We start from the raw sequence: 23,638 nt of genomic DNA on the forward strand, positions 1-23,638 counted from the left end.
CAGAACAATACAGTACAATACAGTACAGTACAATACAGTACAGTACAATACAGTGCAATACAGTACAGTACAATACAGTACAGTACAATACAGCGCAATACAGTACAGTACAATACAGCGCAATACAGTACAGTACAATACAGTACAATACAGTACAATACAGCGCAATACAGTACAGTACAATACAGCGCAATACAGTACAGTACAATACAGTACAGTACGATACAGTGCAATACAGTACAGTACAATACAGTACAATACAGTACAGTACAATACAGTACAGTACAATACAGTGCAATACAGTACAATACAGTACAGTACAATACAGTACAGTACAATACAGTACAATACAGTACAGTACAATACAGTACAGTACAATACAGTGCAATACAGTACAGTACAGTACAATACAGTACAATACAGTGCAATACAGTACAGTACAGTACAATACAGTACAATACAGTGCAATACAGTACAGTGCAATGCAATACAGTACAATACAGTACAATACGATACAATACAATATACTATACAATACAGTGCAATACACTACACTACAATACAGTACAGTACAGTGCAATACAATACAGTGCAATGCAATACAGTACAGTACGATACAGTGCAATACAATACAGTGCAATGCAATACAGTACAGTACGATACAGTGCAATACACTACACCACAATACAGTGCAGTACAGTACGATACAATACAATACAGTACAGTACAGTACAGTACAGTACGATACAATACAATACAATACAATACAGTGCAGTACAGTACGATACAATACAATACAGTGCAGTGCAATACAGTGCAATGCCAGGTAACACAAGGTGGTGTTCAGCATTTAACCAAGGTGGTTCGGGACCCAACACAGGCGGTGGAGCGCAAGCCCGGCGACCGCTGGATGATCCGAGGCCCTGTGGAGTACGTGCCACCGGTGGAGGTGGAGGTGCTGATGAAGAGACAGGCCATCCCATTGGACGAGAACGAGGGAATCTACGTGCGTGACATCAAGACTGGCAAGGTGCGTTACCTGCGCGTTTGTCGTTGTCGTCGTCGTCATTGTTGTTGTTGTTCTCCTGCGTTTTGGATTGTGTGTATGTTTACACACATGCGCTTTGTGGGTCGTATGTAATGATAAACCAGTGTTTTAGTTGTCTGTGTGTCCGTGTGTGTGTTTGTGCGTGTGTGTATGTATGTCTGTGTGTTTATGTGCATGTGTTGTAAAGTTTAGCAAATTCATTTTCTCTGGATACAGTTGTCTGTTAACTCCAAATTTGGCTTAAAGAAAGATGAGTTCTTTTTACACGTTCTATTTATAATGACACTGCGCTTGAGAGAAGGGCACAAAAATTTATAAAGAATCCAAAAAAGTTTCCAAAGTCTGATTTCTGCTTTTATTACAAAATTCTGTCTGACTACTAAGTAATGAAATTTCATTTTATACTTTATGTCTAACATACTGACTACTAAGTAATGTATATCATTTTATACTTTTTAGTTCAACTAAGACCCTCTGCTGGGTAAGTAAGTTACATATACATGAGCAGCAGTATTCTGCTAAGAAATGGCATGTCAATTGAAAGGGTTGTCCCTGGCAAAATTTTGTTGAAAAATCCATTTTTGATAGGAAAACAAAGAAACGAACAAACAAAAATTGCAGGCAGAAAAGAAAAAAAGGATGGTGCTCTCAGTGTAGCGATGTGCTCTCCCTTGGGAGAGCATCCCAAATTTCGCACAGAGAAATCTGTTGTGACATAAGAGCAGTACAGTGCAATGCAATACAGTGCAGTGCAATACAACACAACACAATACAAAGCAATACAGTACAATACAGTGTTATCGATGAGCGTGTGTCTTTTCCCTCCCTTTCCCCTACGCAGGTGCGGGCTGTCACAGGAAACACCTACATGCTGAACCAGGACAAAGAACTATGGGAGAGGCGTATTACATTTATATGTGTATACTCCTTCACTCATGGCTGAGGCCTGAATAAGATAAGATAAGAATAACTTTATTATCTCCAACTGGAGAAATTTGGCCAGGAGCATTATCACAACATAGACAAGTAAACAACATGGGGACCATAACTGTAAAAGTCAACAACAGCTTTTACAAATATTACGAAGATACAAATGTAAAAAATATCACATACATCGTTTCATACATACATCCACACACTGCAGGCAATAACTAGTATTCTTAATGTAAAAACAGAAAGAATTAAGAAACATTATTTGAATATAATTATAAACATAGCCTACTATACTGCACATTGATTATAATAGACAGATAAGATAAGAATAAAGATGAATTGCGGAAAACCACAACCAGATAATCAGCACACACCCGCACCCCCACCCCCACCCCACACACGCGGATTACTTGATTAAACAAGAGCAATAAACATATGTTCTCAAATAAAAGCAGTTCACATATTCGCTTTGATGAATTGCGAATAAACCATTCTGAATCCCTTCGATGAATGTTAATGGTCTTTCCCTTCCCTATCCCTCCTCCACAGGTGCGGGCAGTCACAGGAAACACCTACATGCTGAACCAGGATGAGGAGCTGTGGGAGAAGAACCTGCCCCCCGTGGTGGAACAGCTGCTGTCGGAGTCCAAGGACCCCCTCAGCTTCCGCAGTGACCGCAGCAAGGCGGACGAGGCCCCCAGGAAACCCCGGGACAAGACTCGGGTCATCACCTACCGTGTGCCCCACAACGCCGCTGTGCAGATCTATGATTACAAGGAGAAGAAGGCCAGGTGTGTGTGTGGGGGTGGGTTGGTGGGGGGGATCTTCTTCTTCTTCTTCTGCGTTCGTGGGCTTCAACTCCCACGTTCACTCGTATATATGCGAGTGGGCTTTTTACGTGTATGACTGTTTTTACCCCGCCATGTAGGCAGCCATACTCTGCTTTCGGGGGTGTGCATACTGGGTATGTTCTTGTTTCCATAACCCACCGAACGCTGACATGGATTACAGGATCTTTAATGTGCGTATTTGATCTTCTGCTTGCGTGTACACACGAAGGGGGTTCAGGCACTCGCAGGTCTGCACATATGTTGACCTGGGAGATCATAAAAATCTCCACCCTTTACCCACCAGGCGCCGTCACCGTGGTTCGAACCCGGGACCCTCAGATTGACAGTCCAACGCTTTAACCATTTGGCTATGGCGCCCGTCATGTGGGGGGATGATGGGTCGGGAGTTGGTGTTGATTTTTGTGTGTGTGTGTGTGCAGGGGTTGGCGTGCGTGGATTGGTGTTCATGTGTGAATGTGTGTGTGTGGGTGTTTATGTGTTAGAGAGTATGTGTGTGTGTTTTAGGGAGTGAGTGTGTGCATGTGTTGTACATGTGTGTGTGTGGATGTTATGTGTGTGTGGGTGGGTGGTGGTGGTGAGGGATTGTTGTGTGTGTGAATATTTGTGTGTGTGTGTATGTGTGTGTGTGTGGAATTTTGTGTGTGTGTGTGTGTGTGTGATGTGGAGAAGTGATGATTCTGTCTCAGATGAAACTATACATGGAGTGGAGTGATGGCCTTGAGGTAACGCGTCCGCCAAGGAAACGAGAGAATCTGAGCGTGCTGGTTCAGATCACGGCTCAGCCGCCAATATTTTCTCCCCCTCCACTAGACCTTGAGTGGTGGTCTGGACACTAGTCATTCAGATGAGACGATAAACCGAAGTCCTGTGTGCAGCATGCACTTAGCGCACGTAAAAGAACCCATGGCAACAAAAGGGTTGTTCCTGGCAAAATTCTGTAGAAAAATCCACTTTGACAGGAAAAACAAATAAAACTGCACACAGGAAAAAGTACAAAAAAATGGGTGGCGCTGTAGTGTAGCAGCCCGAATTTCACACAGTGAAATCTGTTGTGATAAAAAGAAAAATACAAATACAAATATCACTAGACCACCACCATTCCATCAAAAAGACGGTAAATTATTTATTTATTTTTGCAATTTCTGTCTCCCGCAGGGTGATGTTCGGACCGGAACTGGTGATGCTGGGCCCTGACGAGCAGTTCACACAGCTCAGCCTCTCCGGCGGCAAACCCAAGAAGCCTAACCAGATCAAGGCTCTCTGCCTGCTCCTCGGCCCCGACTTTGCCACCGACATCATCACCGTGGAAACCGCCGACCACGCCCGCCTCTCTCTGCAGCTGTCATACAACTGGTGAGTCCGGATTTTAAAGAGTTGGAACAGTTTTTGTTGTTGTTGTTGTTGCCATGAATGTTATGTAGCCATGAAAGTAGTGTTAGCGTGAAAGTTGCTTTGCCACAGGCGAAAGTCTTCGTCAGATACAAAACATGAGTGTCAAAGAATCGATAGACAGACAGTAATATAAAAAAAACTTAGCTGTATGAAGAGCACAGGATCAGGAGTCCAGATGGCTGCCGGAAAAAAGAGGGCGCTAGTCAGGGATGCACAAGGGAGGTAACCTACTTTGGGAGGTAATTGGCCGTAGCTACTTTCGTTTTCTCCGCATAGGCGGGTAGTAGTTTGCACAGGACAGGAATCAGACCCCTGCCAGAGTCTGCACTAGTGGGTCACGGTAAGTATGTTACTTAAACGTAATTTTAGGAAGAATATTTCCTTTTTTTTTTTTTTTTTTTTTTTTTTTTTTTTTTTTTGCCCCATTATCTGCACCGTTTCAGTGGCATTACTCCCACGCCGCTCATTTAGATTCCCCCATACACGGCCACACCCGGGTTCGTCCTTCGCAGTTCCAGCGTCGGCAGTCCACAGGGAACCATCGATGTTAGGTCGCGAGGAGGCCACACACCAGAAGAGACCCTGCACTGCTGCTGAGTCACTTCGGTGGTGTTCAGTGGTGCCTTTTCTGTTTTAACGTACTTAGGACACCACCTACTAAGCCCCCTACTAACGACAATAATGGCTTAGTCGCGGAGCCAGACTGAGTGAGCGTCCCTCCCAGAGTGAAGACCGCCACCACGTCCCTCAAACAACAGCCCCCCATGAATCTGCCGACACTGACGACATTGACAGGACTCACCCCAAGCACGGAAGTGGAGGGGCATCGAAACTGAGGTCACCATGAGAGCAGGGCATGAAAGGCCACAGACTTTGAGACTATTTTGTTTATATTGATGACGATGAAGGAGGAGGAGGATGACGATGATGATGACGATGTTGCTATGGAGGTCCATTTTGGTTTGGGACTGCGTGACAAGGCTGTACTCTACGCTTCCTGTCATAATGATATCCCGGCGTTAACCAGGCCCGAGAGATACAGGCACTTGCAGTGTTGGTCAGGTAATTAGAGCAACACACCCAAAGACGCATCCTTGAAGTGGATGACACTCGACTGTGTGGTCCCAGTCTTCCCATTTAAGCCCACAGCACACTCAACTCTGGGTAGGAGCCGGCCACGGGCCGAAAAACCCACCTCCGCTGGGATTCGAACCCGCGTCCTCCCAGCCGTCAGTCCGCGACGCTAACCACTTCGCCACGGCGGCTGGTAATATTTCCTTTTGTTGTTGCCGTGAACGTTGTGTTGCCGTGAAAGTAGTGTTACCGTGAAAGTTGTGTTGCCACAGGCGACTGACCATGGTATTGTAGTAATAGACTGTCATAAATTGGCGTGGCAACATTTATGTAGCTGTGAATTCAGTGTGTGTTGTGTGTGTGTGTGTGTGTGTTAGGTCTGTTGACAATTACTGTGGATTCTTATTTGACTAGTTTTATTAATCTTTTTTTTATAGTGCCACATGATCATTTTATGTATGGGTTTACAACAAGCTCGTGATTGCACAATGCGGATTAATAAAGTATTTTTGAATCTTGAATCCTTTTTGAGTCGTCAAATTTCTTCTACAGACATCCAGAATGAAAGAACCTATACAGACAGACTTCACACTGCATTGCTTCCTCCTTCAGACCGGCACTAAAAGCATGTGATGTGTGTGTGTGTTGTGTGTTGCAGGCATTTTGAGATTGGCGACAAGGGTGATGCAGCCAAGGCCAAGCTGTTCTCTGTTCCTGACTTCACTGGTGACGCCTGCAAGGCCATTGCCTCCCGCGTGCGTGGGGCCGTCGCCCAAGTACAGTTTGACGATTTCCACAAGGTGGGAGGCTGCTTCTTTGTGTGTGTGTGTGTGTGTGTGTGTGTGTGTGTTAGTGTGTGTGTATGTGTGTGAGTGAGTGAGTGCACACGCCCCAGAATTTGTGACATTTTGTTTTCTTTATTCCGATGATAACGAATAAGAATGATGGGTGTGATTACAATACTGCTATGGGGGGTTCATTTTTTTAGGTTTGTTACATCTTGCCTGACGTCAGCCAGGCTGAGAGATACGTACATACACCTGCTGTGTTGGTCAGGATATTTTAGCAACATACCCAAAGGTGAATCCTTGAAGTGGATGTCTCTCAATCAGTTCTGTGGTCCCAGTCTTCCCATTTCAGCTCATAACACCCTCAACTTGAGGAGCCGGCCATGGGCAGAAAAACAGCCACCTTTAATGGGGCTCGAATACACATCCTCATATTCGTCGGCTCACACCATGACACTTTTGTCTGGTGTAGTTCAGGGATTTTGTGCAGTTTGGGGACTTGCTTTACCAGTTTTATTTTGTATGGATTTTATTTTATAAAATGACATTAAAGGCAACACTGACCTGAGTGTGTGGCAACAAACCTCTAGAAGTCACCAGAGGAGGTGGTGGAGGTCTGGAGTCGACCAGAGGGAGCGGAGGAAGTGGAGGAGGCGGCGGGTTGGCGTTGTTGAGAGGGCCAGGAGTAGAGGGCCCAGAGTGTCAGCGAATCGATTGCGATCACGCCTTAATTTTAGCACGATTCCCCAATCGAGCTACATAATTATGTGACCTGGTTGGAGACATAATTTGACAACAAACAAGAACACCAGAGAATCGACAGACAGGCAGAAAATATGAAAAAACTTAGCCGTATGAAGAGCACAGGAACAGGAGTCATGATGGCTGCCGGAAAAAGAGGGCACTAGCCAGCGGGACAAAGGGGAGGTTACCTACTTCCGGGAGGTTATCGGCCGTAGTTTCGTTTTCTCCGCATAGGCGGATAGTAGTTTGCACAGGACAGGAATGTCAGACCCCTGCCAGAGTGTTTAAACGTAATTTTAGATAGAAAATTTCCTTTTGTCTCTTGCAATTCTGGGTTTGTCTGAAGGATGTAAAAGTAGACATACAGAGAGGCTGTAGGACTTTATACCTTTTTAACCATATGAAACCAGAGATGCCAACTGTTATAATTTTGCCCTATTTTGTTACGCTCGATCACAGTTTGTTCCAACGTTATGCCAACGTCAAAATTGTTCTGATGAGTTCATTTTTGACTGTATAGTATAGTCACATGCATTATGTCGTAATATTACCAGATGCTCTAGACCTATCAATCATTAGGCCACGGCAGTCACTACTATTCTTGGTCTCGCGTGATGGTGTTCAGCGAATCGTGTGCGTGTTTATATTGAAACAGCAATGAGTGGACCAGTCAGCTTAATTGTAGTGGCTGCAGGTAAGCCTAAGTTTGTATGCCTCGTAGATAACATGCACGTTTGCTGATGTGGCTCGGAGTCTGAGTGCTCCTATCAAATTCAAAATGTTCATTCCAAGTGGAGTGATGGCCTAGAGGTAACGCGTCCGCCTAGGAAGCGAGAGAATCTGAGCGCGCTGGTTCGAATCACGGTTCAGCCGCCGATATTTTCTCCCCCTCCACTAGACCTTGAGTGGTGGTCTGGACGCTAGTCATTCGGATGAGACGATAAACCGAGGTCCCGTGTGCAGCATGCACTTAGCGCACGTAAAAGAACCCACGGCAACAAAAGGGTTGTTCCTGGCAAAATTCTGTAGAAAAATCCACATCGATAGGAAAAACAAATAAAACTGCATGCAGGAAAAAAAAAAAAAAAAAAAAAGGGTGGCGCTGTAGTGTAGCGACGCGCTCTCCCTGGGGAGAGCAGCCCGAATTTCACACAGAGAAATCTGTTGTGATAAAAAGAAATACAAATACAAAGTTTCCTGATTGTTCCTACAAACTAACAGGGGTTGGCATCTCTGTGAAACCAACAGTTTGTATCACATCAATTTTTACCATTTTTTCTCTCTTTTTTTCCTGTGTGCAGAACTCAGCCAAAATTATCCGCAGCTCAGTGTTTGGGGTGGACGCCAACAACAAGGTGCGGGACGGGTTCCGCTTCGCCCAGAACAACCTGGTGATCACCAGCATCGACATCCAGTCCGTGGAGCCAGTCGACCAGCGCACTCGCGACGCCCTGCAGAAGTCGGTGCAGCTGGCCATCGAGATCACCACCAACTCTCAGGAGGCCGCCGCCAGGTGGGGTTTCAGCTTGTGACTGTGTGTGCATGTGTGTCATGGACAAGTTTTACTCACGCACACCCTTCCAGTATTATGTTTTTTCTTTCTCCAATCACTGACACTCACCCTCTCCATTTTAGATTTTGTACTCTATCTTTTCCACATTCTGTTCTCTCTCTCTGTCTGTCTGTCTGTCTGTCTTTCTCTCTCTCTCTTCCTTTCTTAGGAACTGGCTGCACTGGCTTATAAGCCGCACTTATTTTCGGTACCGGAACACATACTGTTACTACAGAAAAGCTGTCAATACTGTAGGTTATGAAATAAACACAAGGAAAGCAAGCGAAAACACTGCTAGTGCCACAAAAAAATAATAAATAAGCACAACAAAAATAAGATCCATAATTTAGGGATAGTCACATTTATTCAATGTCATCCTGCTCACTGAATCCACTGACATCTTCGTCTTCAGTGTCCGAGTTGAAGAGAACCAGCACAGCTTCCTCCGCCATCTTGTCACTGACTTCAGCCTCGCTTTCACTTCATGAACATGAAGGTGGAGGTCGCTGCTGGTTCGTCGCTTGCACTGTCGTCTGCTAGGTCGATCGCCTTCAATTTGAAGGCTGCATCATAGGCTTAACGTCACGTTTTCGGCATGATGAGGGTGTACGCTTGAGCAGAGTAGAACTGAGTGCTGATCTGAAGGCTTTAATGTGTGCGGATTTGATTTATAAAACGTTAACAGTTAGCACAGTATCTTGAAGCTCATCCAAAAATTCATGGACAGAAATCATGATTTTGGTGAGTTAAAGGGCAGCTTAGAATAGACGAGAACGTGACACTCCCGGGATCGTTAAAATCCTCAAATAAGCCGCATCATTGTATAAGCCGCAGAAGTTGAAGCTGGAGTAAAAAGTCGCGGCTTATAGACCGAACTTTACGGTAATTGCCATGAACAGTAACTGAACCCAAAATATTGCATGATTCTTCGTCTTCCTTCGTGGGCCTCAACTCTGTACACAAGTGGGCTTTTACGTGTATGATCGTTATTATTCCGCCGTGTAGGCAGCCATACTCCGTTTTCATGGGTGTTAGTGATAATTAAAAAAGAAAAAAAAATTTTCGTTAAAATAAAGATGACATTTTTTTTGTTTCTCACAGACATGAAGCCGAGCGTCTGGAGCAGGAAGCCAAAGGTCGCCTGGAGCGTCAGAAGATCGTGGACGAGGCCGAGGCGGAGAAGTCCCGTAGAAATCTCCTGGAGCTGCAGGCTCAGAGTGCGGCCGTGGAGAGCACTGGCCAGGCCAAGGCGGAGGCCCAGAGCCGAGCGGAGGCTGCCCGCATCGAGGGCGAAGCGGCCGTGGAGCAGGCCAAGTTGAAGGCCCAGGCCATGAAGATCGAGGCGGTGAGGGGTTTTGTGTGTGTGTGTTGTGTTTGTAGTTGTGGGTGGTGTGTGTCGTGGGTGGGTGTTGGTGTGTAGTGTGTGTTTGTTGGGTGTGTTGTGTGTGTTTGTTGGGTGTGGGTTGTATGTGTTGTGTTGGTGTGTGTTGCCATGGAGATTGAGGTGGTGAGGGGTTTTGTGTGTGTTGTGTTTGTAGTTGTGGGTGGTATGTGTTGTTGGTGTGTGTCGTGGGTGTTTGTTGGTGTGTAGTGTGTGTGTGTTGGGTGTGGAGTTTGTGTCATTGGTATATATGTTGTGGGTTATTGTTGGGGGGGGGCTAGTGTTGCTGTGCATATATGTATATAACATATGTGTGTGTGTTGTGTTTGCTAGTTTTGTTATTAGTGTATATCCACAGTTGTAATTTTAGATTCTGTGCGTGTGTGTGCGTGTGTTTTGTGTGTCTGTCATGGAAAAGGATTTGTTTAAGAGTAGGAGATGCACACACACACACACACACACACACACACACACACACACACACACCACACACACACTTATGTTTACACAGTACACGTTAATACTTATGCGGTAACTTAGATTTTCAGATAGAAAGGATTAGTCACAAAATCAGTGAGAATCATATGACAAAATGAAAAATAAATAAAGCATAAAAAAAAGAAATCTCATTAAAAAAAAAAAAAACACCTTTGGACTTCTGAATCTCTGCCTTGCTCTTCATGCCCACCAATGAATGTTTTTGTGTCTTTGGTAAATCCATTGAAACGGGCCTTTGGCCATATTGGTAAACCATTCACACTCACTCACACCCCTTGTGCCCTCGCAGGAGTCTGAACTGGACCGCTTGACAAGCGCTCGCGAGGCAGAGCTCAAGTACGTCTCGGAGCAGAACGACCTTGAGCTGACCAAGGCCAAAGAGCTGGCCGGCATCGAGACGTCCAAGTTTAAGAACATGGTGGATGCCATCGGCACCAACACCTTGGCAACCATTGCCAATGCTGGGCCTGAGATGCAGGTATGTGGCTTTGTTTGTTTTTTTGTTTGTTTTTCTGTCTTTATGGCAGTGAATGTTGTTCTTCCTGAACTGCTGTGAGAGAGAAATGATGAAAAACATCATCCGCTTAAGCCATAAATGACTTCCCGTTACAGTGGAGAAACCATTGATCATAGAGTTCTCACTTTGCTGTTCACCCAACTGTAAGCCTATACCAAGTCGTCGTCTTCTGCGTTCACTCGTATGCACAGGAGTGGGCTTTTATGTGAATGACCGTTTTTTACCCCACCATGTAGGCAGCCATACTCCGTTTTCAGGGGTGTGCATGCTGGGTATGTTCTTGTTTCCATAACCCACCGAACGATGACATGGATAACAGGATCTTTAACGTGCGTATTTAATCTTCTGCTTGCATATACACATGAAGGGGGTTCAGGCACTGGCAGGTCTGCACATATGTTGACCTGGGAGATCGTAAAAATCTCCACCCTTTACCCACCAGACGTCGTCACCGTGATTCGAACCCAGGACCCTCAGATTGACAGTCCAATGCTTTAACCACTCGGCTATTGCGCCCGTCAACCTGTACCAAGTATTGACCAAAGATCACTAATGAATAACAACTCTCCCTCTCCGTCTCCCCTGCAGGTGAAGATGCTGCAAGCCCTGGGTCTGAAGTCGACGCTCATCACGGACGGCAGCTCCCCCATCAACCTTTTCAACACAGCGTCTGGCCTCATCGGAGGTCTGGTGCCCACCAAGAGACGGCGACAGGAGGATGACAGCGACGACGAGACCACCGCCTAAGTCTGTCACAGGGAGTTGAAGAAAGAGGTGGGGGGAGGGGACGGGACGGGGGTGACCCTCCCAAAGCTGCTGCTCATGTCGCGCACACGTCTTGTGTGTATGTGTGTGTGTTGCAATCTGTTGAACCAAGAGACAATGATGACAGGATACATCAGGATGCATATTTTTCTTCTTGTCTGGGGAAATCGTCGATGATTTGCTGAGAAACGTATCTGATTTGTTGTTTCTGATTATTGAGTGATAATTTTTTTTTTTTTTTTTTTTTTTAAAGTTGTGTAGATAATGAGGAGGACTGAGAAGAGAATTTGGTGTTTTGGGTCAGAAACGTGAAGAGATGAAAAGTCTAGAATTTTTTCGTTTTGATGGTGTTTGTAATGTGAGGGTGTGGTGATGAATTTGCGTGATGGCGATAGAAAATGTCAGTGGTGGGTGGGTGTGTTTGTGTGTGTGATTATTAGGAAGGTCATCCTTTTTGTAAATGGGGGGAAAAAAAACCCAATCAGTGACACAACTTCACGGAAAGTGATGGACGGCTGCAGTACCAAACACAAGACAGGACCTTGAGTTTTGTTGTTGTTGTTGTGGTGCATTGTGAGAATCTTTAAAAAAAACAAAAAAACAATAAAAACAACAAGAAAAAAATCTCATTGTAGACGAAGTAGCATTGTTTGAGAACATTAAAGCCTTGTTTAATTGTGTTTGTTGATGGTGAAAGTGGGGAATTGTGACACAAAAAACTAGGTTTGTCTGCAAGTTACTGTTATTTCAGTACTTTAATACATTAACGTTGTTTATCCTATGTTCTTTCTAATCCTGTGATAATCAAACTGTTATATATATATATATATCTCGCTTGAAATGATACGTTGATTGTGAGATGAATTTACCCTGTAGAAAAGGGAACAATATTTTGTCCAATTTTTTGCTTTTGTTGCTTGAAGTGTTTGGCATTTATGGCGATTTGTTCATTAGGTCATACATTACCTTAAGCTGTTTTGTTTGGCAAGTTTTGTTTTCAGCATTGTTCAGATGCTGAAAGGAAACTTTTTAGTTTTAATCAATGTTCACAAAGCAATTTTTTTATTTGATAAAAAAATGTGTTTTCACATTATCATTTGACAGTTGTGTTTAATGGAATCTTTTTTTAATTGTGTTTTCTGTGATTAAAATTTTTTTTTTACTAAAACATTCTTTGATGTGTGGCTGCATGGATGAAAAACCAGTTTTTGAAATTCACCTTTATGGAGGACGTTCAGCACTGTTTTACAAACCTTGTGCAATTGCAGTACAAATATACTAAAAAAAACAACAAAACACCCCACCATTAACATGAAAATACAGCTTTGGAATTCAGACAAAAAAAAAAAAAAAAAAATTACACTCACAGTTTTAACATTTTCATAAAGGGAACTAGCAAATATTTAACAAAACACCCTAAATGACGATAAAACAATGTAAAAATAAAACTTTTGCCACCATTATGTTATTCAGCAAAGGAAACTTGTCATTCAGTTCACGTCACCATATAAATTTAACAAAGCAGGTCCATGCTGCTGTGATGAATGACCGCCTTCTATGAGTTTTTGATTATCAGAAACAGTTTTTGATGATCGGAAATGCCCATTAGGTGCGTAGTAGATTTCCTCTTTCAGCTCAACATGACGATGAGATTTGAAGGGTTCAGAGAATGGCTGCCAGCATGATGGGGGGAAAGCAGTCATACGCATAACAATCCACTTGGAGATACCAGTGAACAGTTCCAGTCCACAAATGCAGATGAAGAAAAAGTTTGTGTATCAATTTTCGTTTTTTCACTCTAAAAATGTGCATAAATTGTATTATGTTTATTGTCACAACACATTTCTGTGTTGGAAATTTGGACTGCTCTCCCTGGGAAGAGTTCCATCACCCACCCATATATATATATATATATATATATATATATATATATACTGCTTTTTATGAACGTAATTTTTCTGTCAGAAAATGCGCTTGTTTTACTTTACTATCGGGGTGAGCTTTTTCTTCAGATTTTTGCCAGGGACAAACTGTTTGCTGTCATGGGTTCTTTATGTGTGCCAGGCTAAGTGCATGCTGCACATGGGACCTCAGTTTATTATCTCATCTGAAAGACCAGCACCCCTAGACCACCACTCAAGGTCCAGAGGAGGGGGGAAGTAAAAAATTTCCATCCGTATATGAGACTCAAACCTGAATACACTCACTGCCTTCCTCGTTGGGCGTACTACCACAATACTACTACTGCATCTTATTGCATTCAACTGTGTCATTAGAATTGCTTCCAATTCCTCAAAAATTCTTCTTGAAACCTGTTTGACTGAAAATTGAAAACAAGCTGGTTTTGTGGAGCCAAAAGATAAGAGCTTGGGGGGGGGAGGGGGGGGGGGGAATCTCAGTATTTCCACAAGCAATTTAATTATCACAGACACCAGTTTGTTTCTTGACCTGATGTATGTTTAATGGAATAAAAATCTATGATGGTACAACAAAATTCTGCATCCTTAAAAACTATGATGGCAGAATAAAAAAATTTAAAAAAAAATCTTGCTGGCAAACACAGTGGTAGATGTAAATGCCAAGTTGAACACACAAATCAAGACTTTACACAATGCACCAAGATAATCTGGAACCATTTTTTAACAGTGCATTTACAAACAAAATGAAACAAAATGCAAACAATGCTTCTACATCATTTGGAATATTTTTTTTACAATGCTTTTAAGAAAGAACAAAATGAAATGAATGAGAAAAACTGTCCTGACAAATGTTAAACACCACTTTGTCAAGATAACAACCTAACAGACCTGAGAGTGAGAACCTGATCAAATTATACGACAAAGATTCTTGAACTGCTGAAAAGAAATGAACAAACATTCTGAGTCAATGAAGGGATGAAACACCATGAGGGATGAGATTGTGAATTTCTGTTACAGCATGAAATCACAAAATAACCTCAATTGTGACTTTCTGTTTCAGTCTGAAATCCCCCAAATTATCTCCACAATTGTATGTAAAACTATTTTCAAAATCTTTCCTCAGTCCGATTTCCAAACACTGTCCACAGAAAATCTCATTCCTGATGACATACCACACATAAATAACAGAACGGACTCAGTTATATACGTGAACAAATTTACTGTCGCAGGAAGAAAACCACCAGAGAAAAATAAGAAGTGATCATTTTGTTTTTTGGTGTTCAGAGGACGAATGTTTTGAAGGATACATCACACTGGAAATGTTCAGTCAGTTCAAATGAGTTCCACACACAATTCAACAGAAACAGAATGGAGACTGGTAGAGGAAACCAACAACAAAAAACAACAAACCAACCCTTCCCCACCCAACAACTAGAACAACCCTTTCCCCCCCCCCCCCCCCCCCCCACCCCACATGTAAACATTCCACTATTTTGTGTTTTCCATCCCGTTCCTTTTAGTTCCGTCAGCTGTAGAAACCTGGAATTCACTGTCTTTTTGTCAAGCCCATCTCTCACATACTTCAAAACTGATCTTTCAATACTTCTTTTCAAGCCTTTTCTACATGAAGGCACTCACTACCATATCTGTACTCTATGGATCCATATCTATTTCTTCTATTTTGTATTTGTGTTTCTTTTTATCAGAACAGGTTTCTCTGTGTGAAATTCGGGCTGCTCTCCCCAAGGAGAGCGTGTCACTACACTGAGAGCGCCACCCATTTTATTTTATTTTTCTTGCGTGCAGTTTTATTTGTTTTTCCTATCAAAGTGGATTTTTCCACAGAATTTTGCCAGGAACAACCCTTTTGTTGGTGTTGTGCGAAGTGCATGCTGCACACGGGACCTCAGTTCATAGTCTCATCTGAATGACTAGCGTCCAGACAATCACTCAAAGTCTAGTGGAGGGGGAGAAAATATCAGCGGCAGAGCTGTGATTTGAACCAGAGCGCTCAGATTTCCTCGCTTCCTTGGCGGATGAGTTACCTCTAGGCCATCACTCCACATATTCTAATATGTGCCTGTGTGTGTATGTGCACGAGTGTGTTTGTGTACATGTGTACTTTGTATCGGTCTGATCCGATACTGTAAATGAGCATTGAGAGGTTGAAAAGCGTTACATAAATGATGTACTATTATTGGTATTATAAGAAGTGACTGCGCCTTTAATTAATGTTCTCAAATCAGTATCGTCCACCACATACATTGAACAGCTGCTAAACCAAAGTGAAGAGGAGTTTTGTTCTAAAAAAAAAAAAAAAAAGTTATTTTTCTTTCTTCTTCCACAAGAGTACATACAGAGTGTCACTGCTTCAAAGCAAGCCATCATTGTTTTACCCTGAACAACTTGCGAGGCTCGCTTTGTGACCAAGAGGCAGCAATTCTGAAGGGAATAATAATCCTTCTGGTGCAGTTTCGCTTTGTACCCCCAGTGTCAGTATCAGTATCAGTAGCTCAAGGAGGTGTCACTGCATTCGGTCAAATCCATATACGCTACACCACATCTGCCAAGCAGATGCCTGACCAGCAGCGTAACCCAACGCGCGTAGTCAGGCCTTGAGAAAAAAACAAAAAAACAAAAAAAAACAAATAAAATAAAATAAATAAATAACAATAATAACAACACTACCACTACAACCACTAATACTCATATGATGACACAGAACCGAACACCATAAGACAATGAAACAGTTTTAAACCCCCTAAAACACCAACCCAACAGGCACTGTGAGAGAATTGGTTAGGCAACAGACTCACTTGTGATCCAGGGTCCACCAGTGATCAGATCAGAGTTCAAGACTGTTTGCACCATGGTGTCGTGTCCTTGGGAAAAGGGATTTTACTCAAGATTTTTCCTCACTCCACCCAGGTGTGAATGGGTACCCGACTTTGGGGGTGTGGGTGGGTGGAAGAGGACTGGGCCCAGCATTTCCTATGCTGAGCCCTTGACACACAGTGGATATGAATGCATTGCTGCTATGGCTGTAAAATGCTAGAGTTTCTTTTTCATTTTTTCTTCTTCTTTTTTTAATTTTATTTTTTTAAAATCTCTCATCTGGGGAATGTAGAAAGAATCAGAGCACTCCTTTGAGTTATCTGATATCAAACTCTTTGTTTCTTCTATGATTGTGACTTGTATGAAAAATGATAAAGCATAGACTTGCTTGTTGAATAACTTCCATATCACTAAAGATTTCTTTGTAAAAAAAAAAAAAAAAAAAAAAAAAAAAAAAAAAATCACTGCTGTTTCTGAGGACAGCACATTGTCATACTGCAATAGAAGCCTTAAAAAAAAAAAAAAAATCTGCATAAATATACATATAGTAGGAAAGATATAGATTTTTCTACATTTAAATTGTTCATGTTTGTTTTATTGTGGGATTTTATTCACATGTCACACACTGCTTTTCCTGCTGCTGCTGCCTATTGAAGTAAACTCTGTTGTTAAAGTCTGCGATAAAATTTGGTGTTTGTGTGTGTATGTGCGCGCATGTGTATAGAATGTGCTTGCTTGTGTGCCCCTTTTCACTTGTGTGCTTTATGTGTGCTTTATGTATATGTGTGCTTTGTGTGTGTGTGTGTGTGCGTGTGCGTCTGTGTGTGTGTTCCCCTGTCTCTTTCCCTCAGCTGTACAAACCCTCTCACAACTGCACAGGCTCCTGAGTTCTATGAAAGGGACAAAAGGTTGGATAAAACAGGTGCCACTGTTAATGCAGGTACAGTAATTTTCCTTTTTCCACTGCCATTGTTTTGCTCATTTATAGCTACCTAGTAACATTCACAGACTTTTTGTTTTATACTTGTGACTCAATTTCATACAAGGACTCAAAATTTCACAGTCTCCAAGTTCTTTGCCAAGGCAAAAATTGAGGTTGTGAATGCTAGGGGATTCCCCTGATTGTCATGTAAGGCAATGTACAAAACTTTCAAAAGAGATCCAGCATGTTCAGAGTACAGCACAGCTTCCTTTAAGTATATTAAAAAAAAAGAAGAAAAAAAGAAGAAGAAAAAACAAGAAAAAAAAATATCTAAAACTGACAGCAACAAGCTCATTCCCATACAAGTGTCACAAAGACTGGAACCCATTTAGTGGGTCATGGAAACACAAGAACAAACCCAGCATGCACACCCCCCTAAAACAGAGTATGGCTGCCTACATGGCAGGGTAAATAAACAAAACAGCCATACACGTAAAATGTTACATTCATGTGTGAGTGAGTGAGTGTGTGTGTGTGTGTGTGTGTGTGTGTGTGTGTGTGTGCGCTTCTACCCAGGTAGGCAGCCTGTTGTGCAAAAAGCTCCGTGTTTGTAAAGCGCTAAGAGTTTGATCTCTGACCAAGGATAGGTGTTGTATAAGTATGCACATCATCATCACCCCTCAATTAACATTTCTTGACCATAGCCATACGAGGCTCAATGGAGGAGAGTGTTGCAACCGTTGTTCAGACAACATGTTGTGCTAACATAGTGTAAGAATCATCTGTGTGGATGTGTCATTTCAAGCATTTCACCCCTGACTGTGGTGTTAACCACAGTTCAGGGGTCATCGTATAATCTTCTCCTTCTTCTGCGTTCACTCGTATGCACACAAGTGGGCTTTTACGTGTATGACCGTTTTTAACCCGCCATGTAGGCAGCCATACTCCGTTTTCGGGGGTGTGCATGCTGGGTATGTTCTTGTTTCCATAACCCACCGAACGCTGACATGGATTACAGGATCTTTAACGTGCGTATTTGATCTTCTGCTTGCATATACACACGAAGGGGGTTCAGGCACTAGCAGGCCTGCACATATGTTGACCTGGGAGATCGTAAAAATCTCCACCCTTTACCCACCAGGTGCCGTCACTGTGATTCGAACCCGGGTCCCTCAGATTGACAGTCCAATGCTTTAACCACTCGGCTATTGCGCCCGTCCATCGCATAATCAAAAGTTGGGCTGGCCACACGATTACTGAAATTTCGTTTGAAGATGGCAACTGCCTTGCAGGCTGGTTGAAGCAATTTCTCAGCAGGTTTTGATGCCCCCCCCCCCCTTTTTTTTTGGGGGGGGGGGGGGGGGGGTGTTTTGTAAAGCTAAACGTTGTTCAGCAGGTCAACATGGCTGTCAGGACGTACAATACTGAAGAGGCTGCTAGGTTTCCGTTTGATCTTTTGAGCAAAAATTACAAATAGTTCCAGGTGTTAAAAGGTTAACCGAGCAGCACAGCACAGACACATGCGCTGGCGAGTCATGATAAAGTATGTGTCAGTGCAAGTCATTTCTGGTCCTACACGCTGCACTTCATGGGTCAAATAACACACATATTATTAGTGTGCAACACACTCAAGTGACGCAAGAAGAAATATGTAACACACTCACATGACCCACAGAAAGTAACACACAATGAACATTTTTTTATAAATGGATCTCTCTCTTAAACTGGTGTCTCTCTCTCTCTCTCACACACACACATGGAGTCACTCATATATACATGTATATATGCTTTGAGTTGAATCCTTTTTTTTTTCTTTTTTTTCCAAAACAAGTAAAACAACAAACACACACACTCCCTGCCTAAATTAAACTGACAGAAAAATAAATCCACATCTAAAAATATGTAGAGTTACACAGCCCTATACCAACAGTTCTTAAAAAGAAAAAGAGAGAAAAATTCAGTAATAAACAATTTTGTTTGTAAATCATTTGTTCGCTCTGCAGACAACAGTATCATCACATGCCTAAGCTTTACTGACTGTATGGTCATAAAAAACAAACAAACAAAAAAGAACATGGCAATATTTCATTAAAACAAATGGAAAAAAACCCAAACAAAAACCAACAACAAAAAACACAATTTTCAAGGATCTATACACTGCTGCCCCTCATCACTAAACTTCCATCAGATTTGCAAATTCCTATCAATGCTAATTAGACACGAGCAGTGCCAGTTCCAGCGGTTTGTACAAAGCGAACAGTCACTGCTGATGCACATAATTGATTTGATACTCTTGTACAAATTATTTTTAGGGTACCTTGCCAATGACTGTCAGTTTTTTGGGGGGTATCAATGGAAAGAGGAAACGTTTAACTCTCTCCATATGAACGGCGAAAGAGACGACGTTAACAGCGTTTCACCCCAATTACCATCATCGAAATATTGCAAGCGGAAGGCTCTTATACTGAAGAGGTGAATGTTGACAAAGAATACCACAGTTCTGACGACGGAAGCTAAAGGTTGGGTTAACTGTCTGTCTAAATTATGTTCGATTTCACTGATTTATCTAAGTGCTGAGAGAGATAATAAATATAACCACTCCTTCACCTGTCCAACATTTTTCTGGTACAGGAAGATACGAACAGCGCAAAGCTGGAAAACACAGTGGCTGGTTTCTTTGTACTATGGCAAGCTGTGGTCATGGACAACCACTGTACAACATCACCGGTAAACATATCAATAAGTCATTCCTGAAGCTAATTATAGAAGTTCTTTCCCTCATGTCACACCCTGAAGTGTAGGAATTTTTTTGTGCATGGAAGCATGGAAGATTTGGTGGTTTTTTTCGTTCCTTTTTTAATTTAAAAAAATATTTTTTAGTGCTGCCCCAATCATCTGCACCGTGGAGTGATGGACTAGAGGTAACGCGTACGCCTAGGAAGCGAGAAAATCTGAGTGCGCTGGTTCGAATCACGGTTCAGCTGCCGATATTTTCTCCGCCTCCACTAGACCTTGAGTGGTGGTCTGGACGCTAGTCATTCGGATGAGACGATAAACCGAGGTCCCTCGTGCAGCATGCACTTAGCGCATGTAAAAGTTCCCACGGCAACAAAAGGGTTGTCCCTGGCAAAATTCTGTCGAAAAATCCACTTCGATTGGAAAAACAAATAAAACTGCATGCAGGAAAAAATACAAAAAAATGGGTGGCGCTGTAGTATAGCGACGCACTCTCCCTGGGGAGAGCAGCCCGAATTTCACACAGAGAAATCTGTTGTGATAAAAAGAAATACAAATCTCAGTGGCATTATACTCCTCATGCCGCTCTTTCTGAGTACCCCTACACATAGCCACACCCGAGTTCATTGTTGTTGTTTTTTCCCCTGTCCCATCATCTGCACTGCTTCAGTGGCATTACTCCCATGCCGCTCATTTTAGATTCTCCCATACACGGACACACCCGGGTTCGTCCGTCGCAGTTCCAGTGTCGGCAGTCCACAGGGAACCATCGATGTTAGGTCGCCAGGAGCCCACACACCAGAGGAGACCCTGCACTGCTGCTGAGTCACTTCGGTGGTGTTCAGTGGTGCCTGTTCTGTTTTAACGTACTTAGAACACCACCTACTAAGCCCCCAACCAACGACAATAATGGCTTAGTCGCAGAGCCAGACTGAGTGCGCGCCCCTCCCAGAGTGGAGACAGCCACCACGTCCCTCAAACAACAGCCCCCCATGAATCTGCCGACACTGATGACATTGACAGGACTCACCCCAAGCACGGAAGGCCACACCCGAGTTTGTCTGTCGCGCCAGCAGTTCACAGGGAACCATCGATGTTACGTTGGGAGAAAGATTCTTGCTTTCCTGCCGCAGAGCTCAGGCAAGCATAGTGGGAATGGAAAACCTGCCTGTCAGTGCTAGCAGGCAGACAAAGCCACTGAAGGTTAGTTCAGTTCTGATGAAGACCTTGTACAAATTAGTTTCTTCCAGTTCCAACCCCATGTCGCAGTCAAAGAAAGCATTTCCATAACCAGATAAGAAATGGAAAAAAACAACAACGTATACTGCCAGTTTTCAGATTAACTCTCTCCATACGAACGGCGAAAGAGATGACGTTAACAGCGTTTCAGCCCAATTACCATCATCAAAATATTGCAATCGGAAGGCTCTTATACTGAAGATGTAAATGTTGACAAAGAAAACCACAATTCTGACGACGGAAGCTAAAGGTTGGGTCATTCAGACACCCACTGGACATCCGAGGGGTCTGTGTAGAGGAGAAGAGAGGACTGGCCGTACTGAGTGAGTTAAATACAATAAATTTGTACAGTCCTGGAATGTACACACACACACACTGCTAGTTATTATCTAGAAAGCATTGCTGCTCATCAACTGGTCATTTCACTGTCAAGCTGACCCAGTTGTGTTCTGAATATTGTATCTTATGCTGAGCTGCTGTGACGGGCGCAATAGCCGAGTGGTTAAAGCGTTGGACTGTCAATCTGAGGGTCCCAGGTTCGAATCATGGTGATGGCGCCTGGTGGGTAAAGGGCGGAGATTTTTACGATCTCCCAGGTCAACATATGTGCAGACCTGCTAGTGCCTGAACCCTCTTCGTGTGTATATGCAAGCAGAAGATCAAATACGCACGTTAAAGATCCTGTAATCCATGTCAGCGTTCGGTGGGTTATGGAAAACAAGAACATACCCAGCATGCACACCCCCGAAAACGGAGTATGGCTGCCAACATGGCGGGGTAAAAACGGTCATACACATAAAAGCCCACTCGTGTGCATACGAGTGAACGTGGGAGTTGCAGCCCAAGAAGCTGAGGTGCTGTGACACACAAATCAATTCTGTATTTTCTCTGTTGTCTCTTTATTCTGTTTTCTGTCCTTGAAGACAGATACTCTTCTCGGTCTTTCTCTCTCTCTCTGTGTTCTCTATTTCTCTTCAGCCCCATTTCACTACTTTTTCTTTTCTTTTCAATTTTCATTCCTATTATTTCTGGCAAGAACAACAACATGTACAGAGATATTTCAAATCATGTTGCGATGGTTGCACATAATATATGAATAAAAAGATGTTTAAACATCTTTCAAGAAAAAAAACATTTCTGTAACAAGAAAATTAAAATAAAACTTCTTTTGTGCCGCAACTGGACTGACATTTCACACAATTTCATCATCATTTCTACCACTGTTGAAGCAATGTAAATCAATCAAACAATGGTTACAATATCCACAAAACATGGTAGCCGATAAAATGATGCCATATTTTCAATAAAAAGACAAGAATCAAAAGGCTCAACAATGACTGCATGCTGCTTCAAACACACACACACTCTCTCACCCTACACGATCAGAATGCATAATAAAAACAGCAACGTCTAACCCTGAACACCACCACAGCGGAGCTACCTCTTGTAAACGTCTGCTCAAAGGAAATATATGTCGACAACCACCACTGATACGCTCGTTCTTCACCAACACGGTATAGGAATCCAAATCTTTACAATCGTAATAAAATGACACGTTCAAACAACCTACGAGTCAGAAGTTTTGAACACTTTTAAAAAATTTTTATTTCATTAAAAAAAAAAAAAAAATCTTTTTGAGGGAGGGAAGGAGTGTGTGGGGGTGAAATTACAAGCAGGGTGGAAGGAAAGAAAAAAACAATCCTCTTCTCCCCTCCCTTCACTTGCCGCACCCCCCCTCCCCCCCCACCTCCACACCTGCCATCATCACCCAATGTCCCTGCACAGCATTTTTCTTGTAAATGATTATCACCCCCCCCCCCCCCACTCCCCACCCCTGCAACACACACACAAATACATCAATATAAAAGAATAATCAGTAACAAACAAAACTATTCCAAAAAAAGCCAAACAAACAACAACAAAAACAAGCTGTATAAAAGAATGCACTCACTCCTTGAACTGTCCCAATCTTTCACTTTTTGATCCATGAATTAAATTTAAAAAAAACCACCATGGCAACATTCATGACAATCAATGAATCGATGGGTATGGAGAAAAAAACAAAACAAACAAACCAGTCTTACACATTCTCAAACTGTTCTCTCAGTCATCTTTCGAAGTGAGCGCACTTCTTCCAACGCTGAAATCTAAGACACTCTTTCTTTCATGCACTCTCTGGAACGACCGAAGACACAGTAAACTGTTTTGCACTCTCCTCTGTCATACACTCAGACCGAACAACTGGTCTGTTTCCTCTTCGCCTCTCCTCTTTGTTCTTCAACACTTTGTCTGCATGAGACAGCTTGGTTCCCTTTGTTGTTGCTTTCACTCCTTGGTCCGCGGAACAAAGACAGGGAGGTGTGTGAGAAGAAGAGGTGTGTGTGTGTGTGTGTGTGTGTGTGTCTGACTCGACTTGACTCAACTGAACAGACGGGCGCAATAGC

General features: G+C 42.9%; 1 protein-coding gene across 5 annotated transcripts in view; it reads left to right on the top strand.

The window, feature by feature from the left end:
• LOC143274988 (major vault protein-like) overlaps positions 1-12,711 on the top strand; it is a 34,526-nt gene extending 21,815 nt beyond the window's left edge. For all 5 annotated transcript variants that reach the window (XM_076579027.1, XM_076579026.1, XM_076579030.1 and 2 more), the window contains exons 9-16: positions 881-1,030; positions 2,531-2,772; positions 3,988-4,185; positions 5,957-6,098; positions 8,132-8,343; positions 9,484-9,727; positions 10,551-10,739; positions 11,367-12,711. In XM_076579027.1, the coding sequence (XP_076435142.1) occupies positions 881-1,030; positions 2,531-2,772; positions 3,988-4,185; positions 5,957-6,098; positions 8,132-8,343; positions 9,484-9,727; positions 10,551-10,739; positions 11,367-11,525 (1,536 nt within the window). In that variant the 3' untranslated portion in view covers positions 11,526-12,711. The remainder of the gene's footprint in view (positions 1-880; positions 1,031-2,530; positions 2,773-3,987; positions 4,186-5,956; positions 6,099-8,131; positions 8,344-9,483; positions 9,728-10,550; positions 10,740-11,366) is intronic.
• The last annotated feature ends 10,927 nt before the right edge of the window (positions 12,712-23,638 follow it).

The sequence above is a fragment of the Babylonia areolata genome, chromosome 29 (assembly GCF_041734735.1).
Source record: "Babylonia areolata isolate BAREFJ2019XMU chromosome 29, ASM4173473v1, whole genome shotgun sequence".
NCBI lineage: Eukaryota > Metazoa > Mollusca > Gastropoda > Neogastropoda > Buccinidae > Babylonia > Babylonia areolata.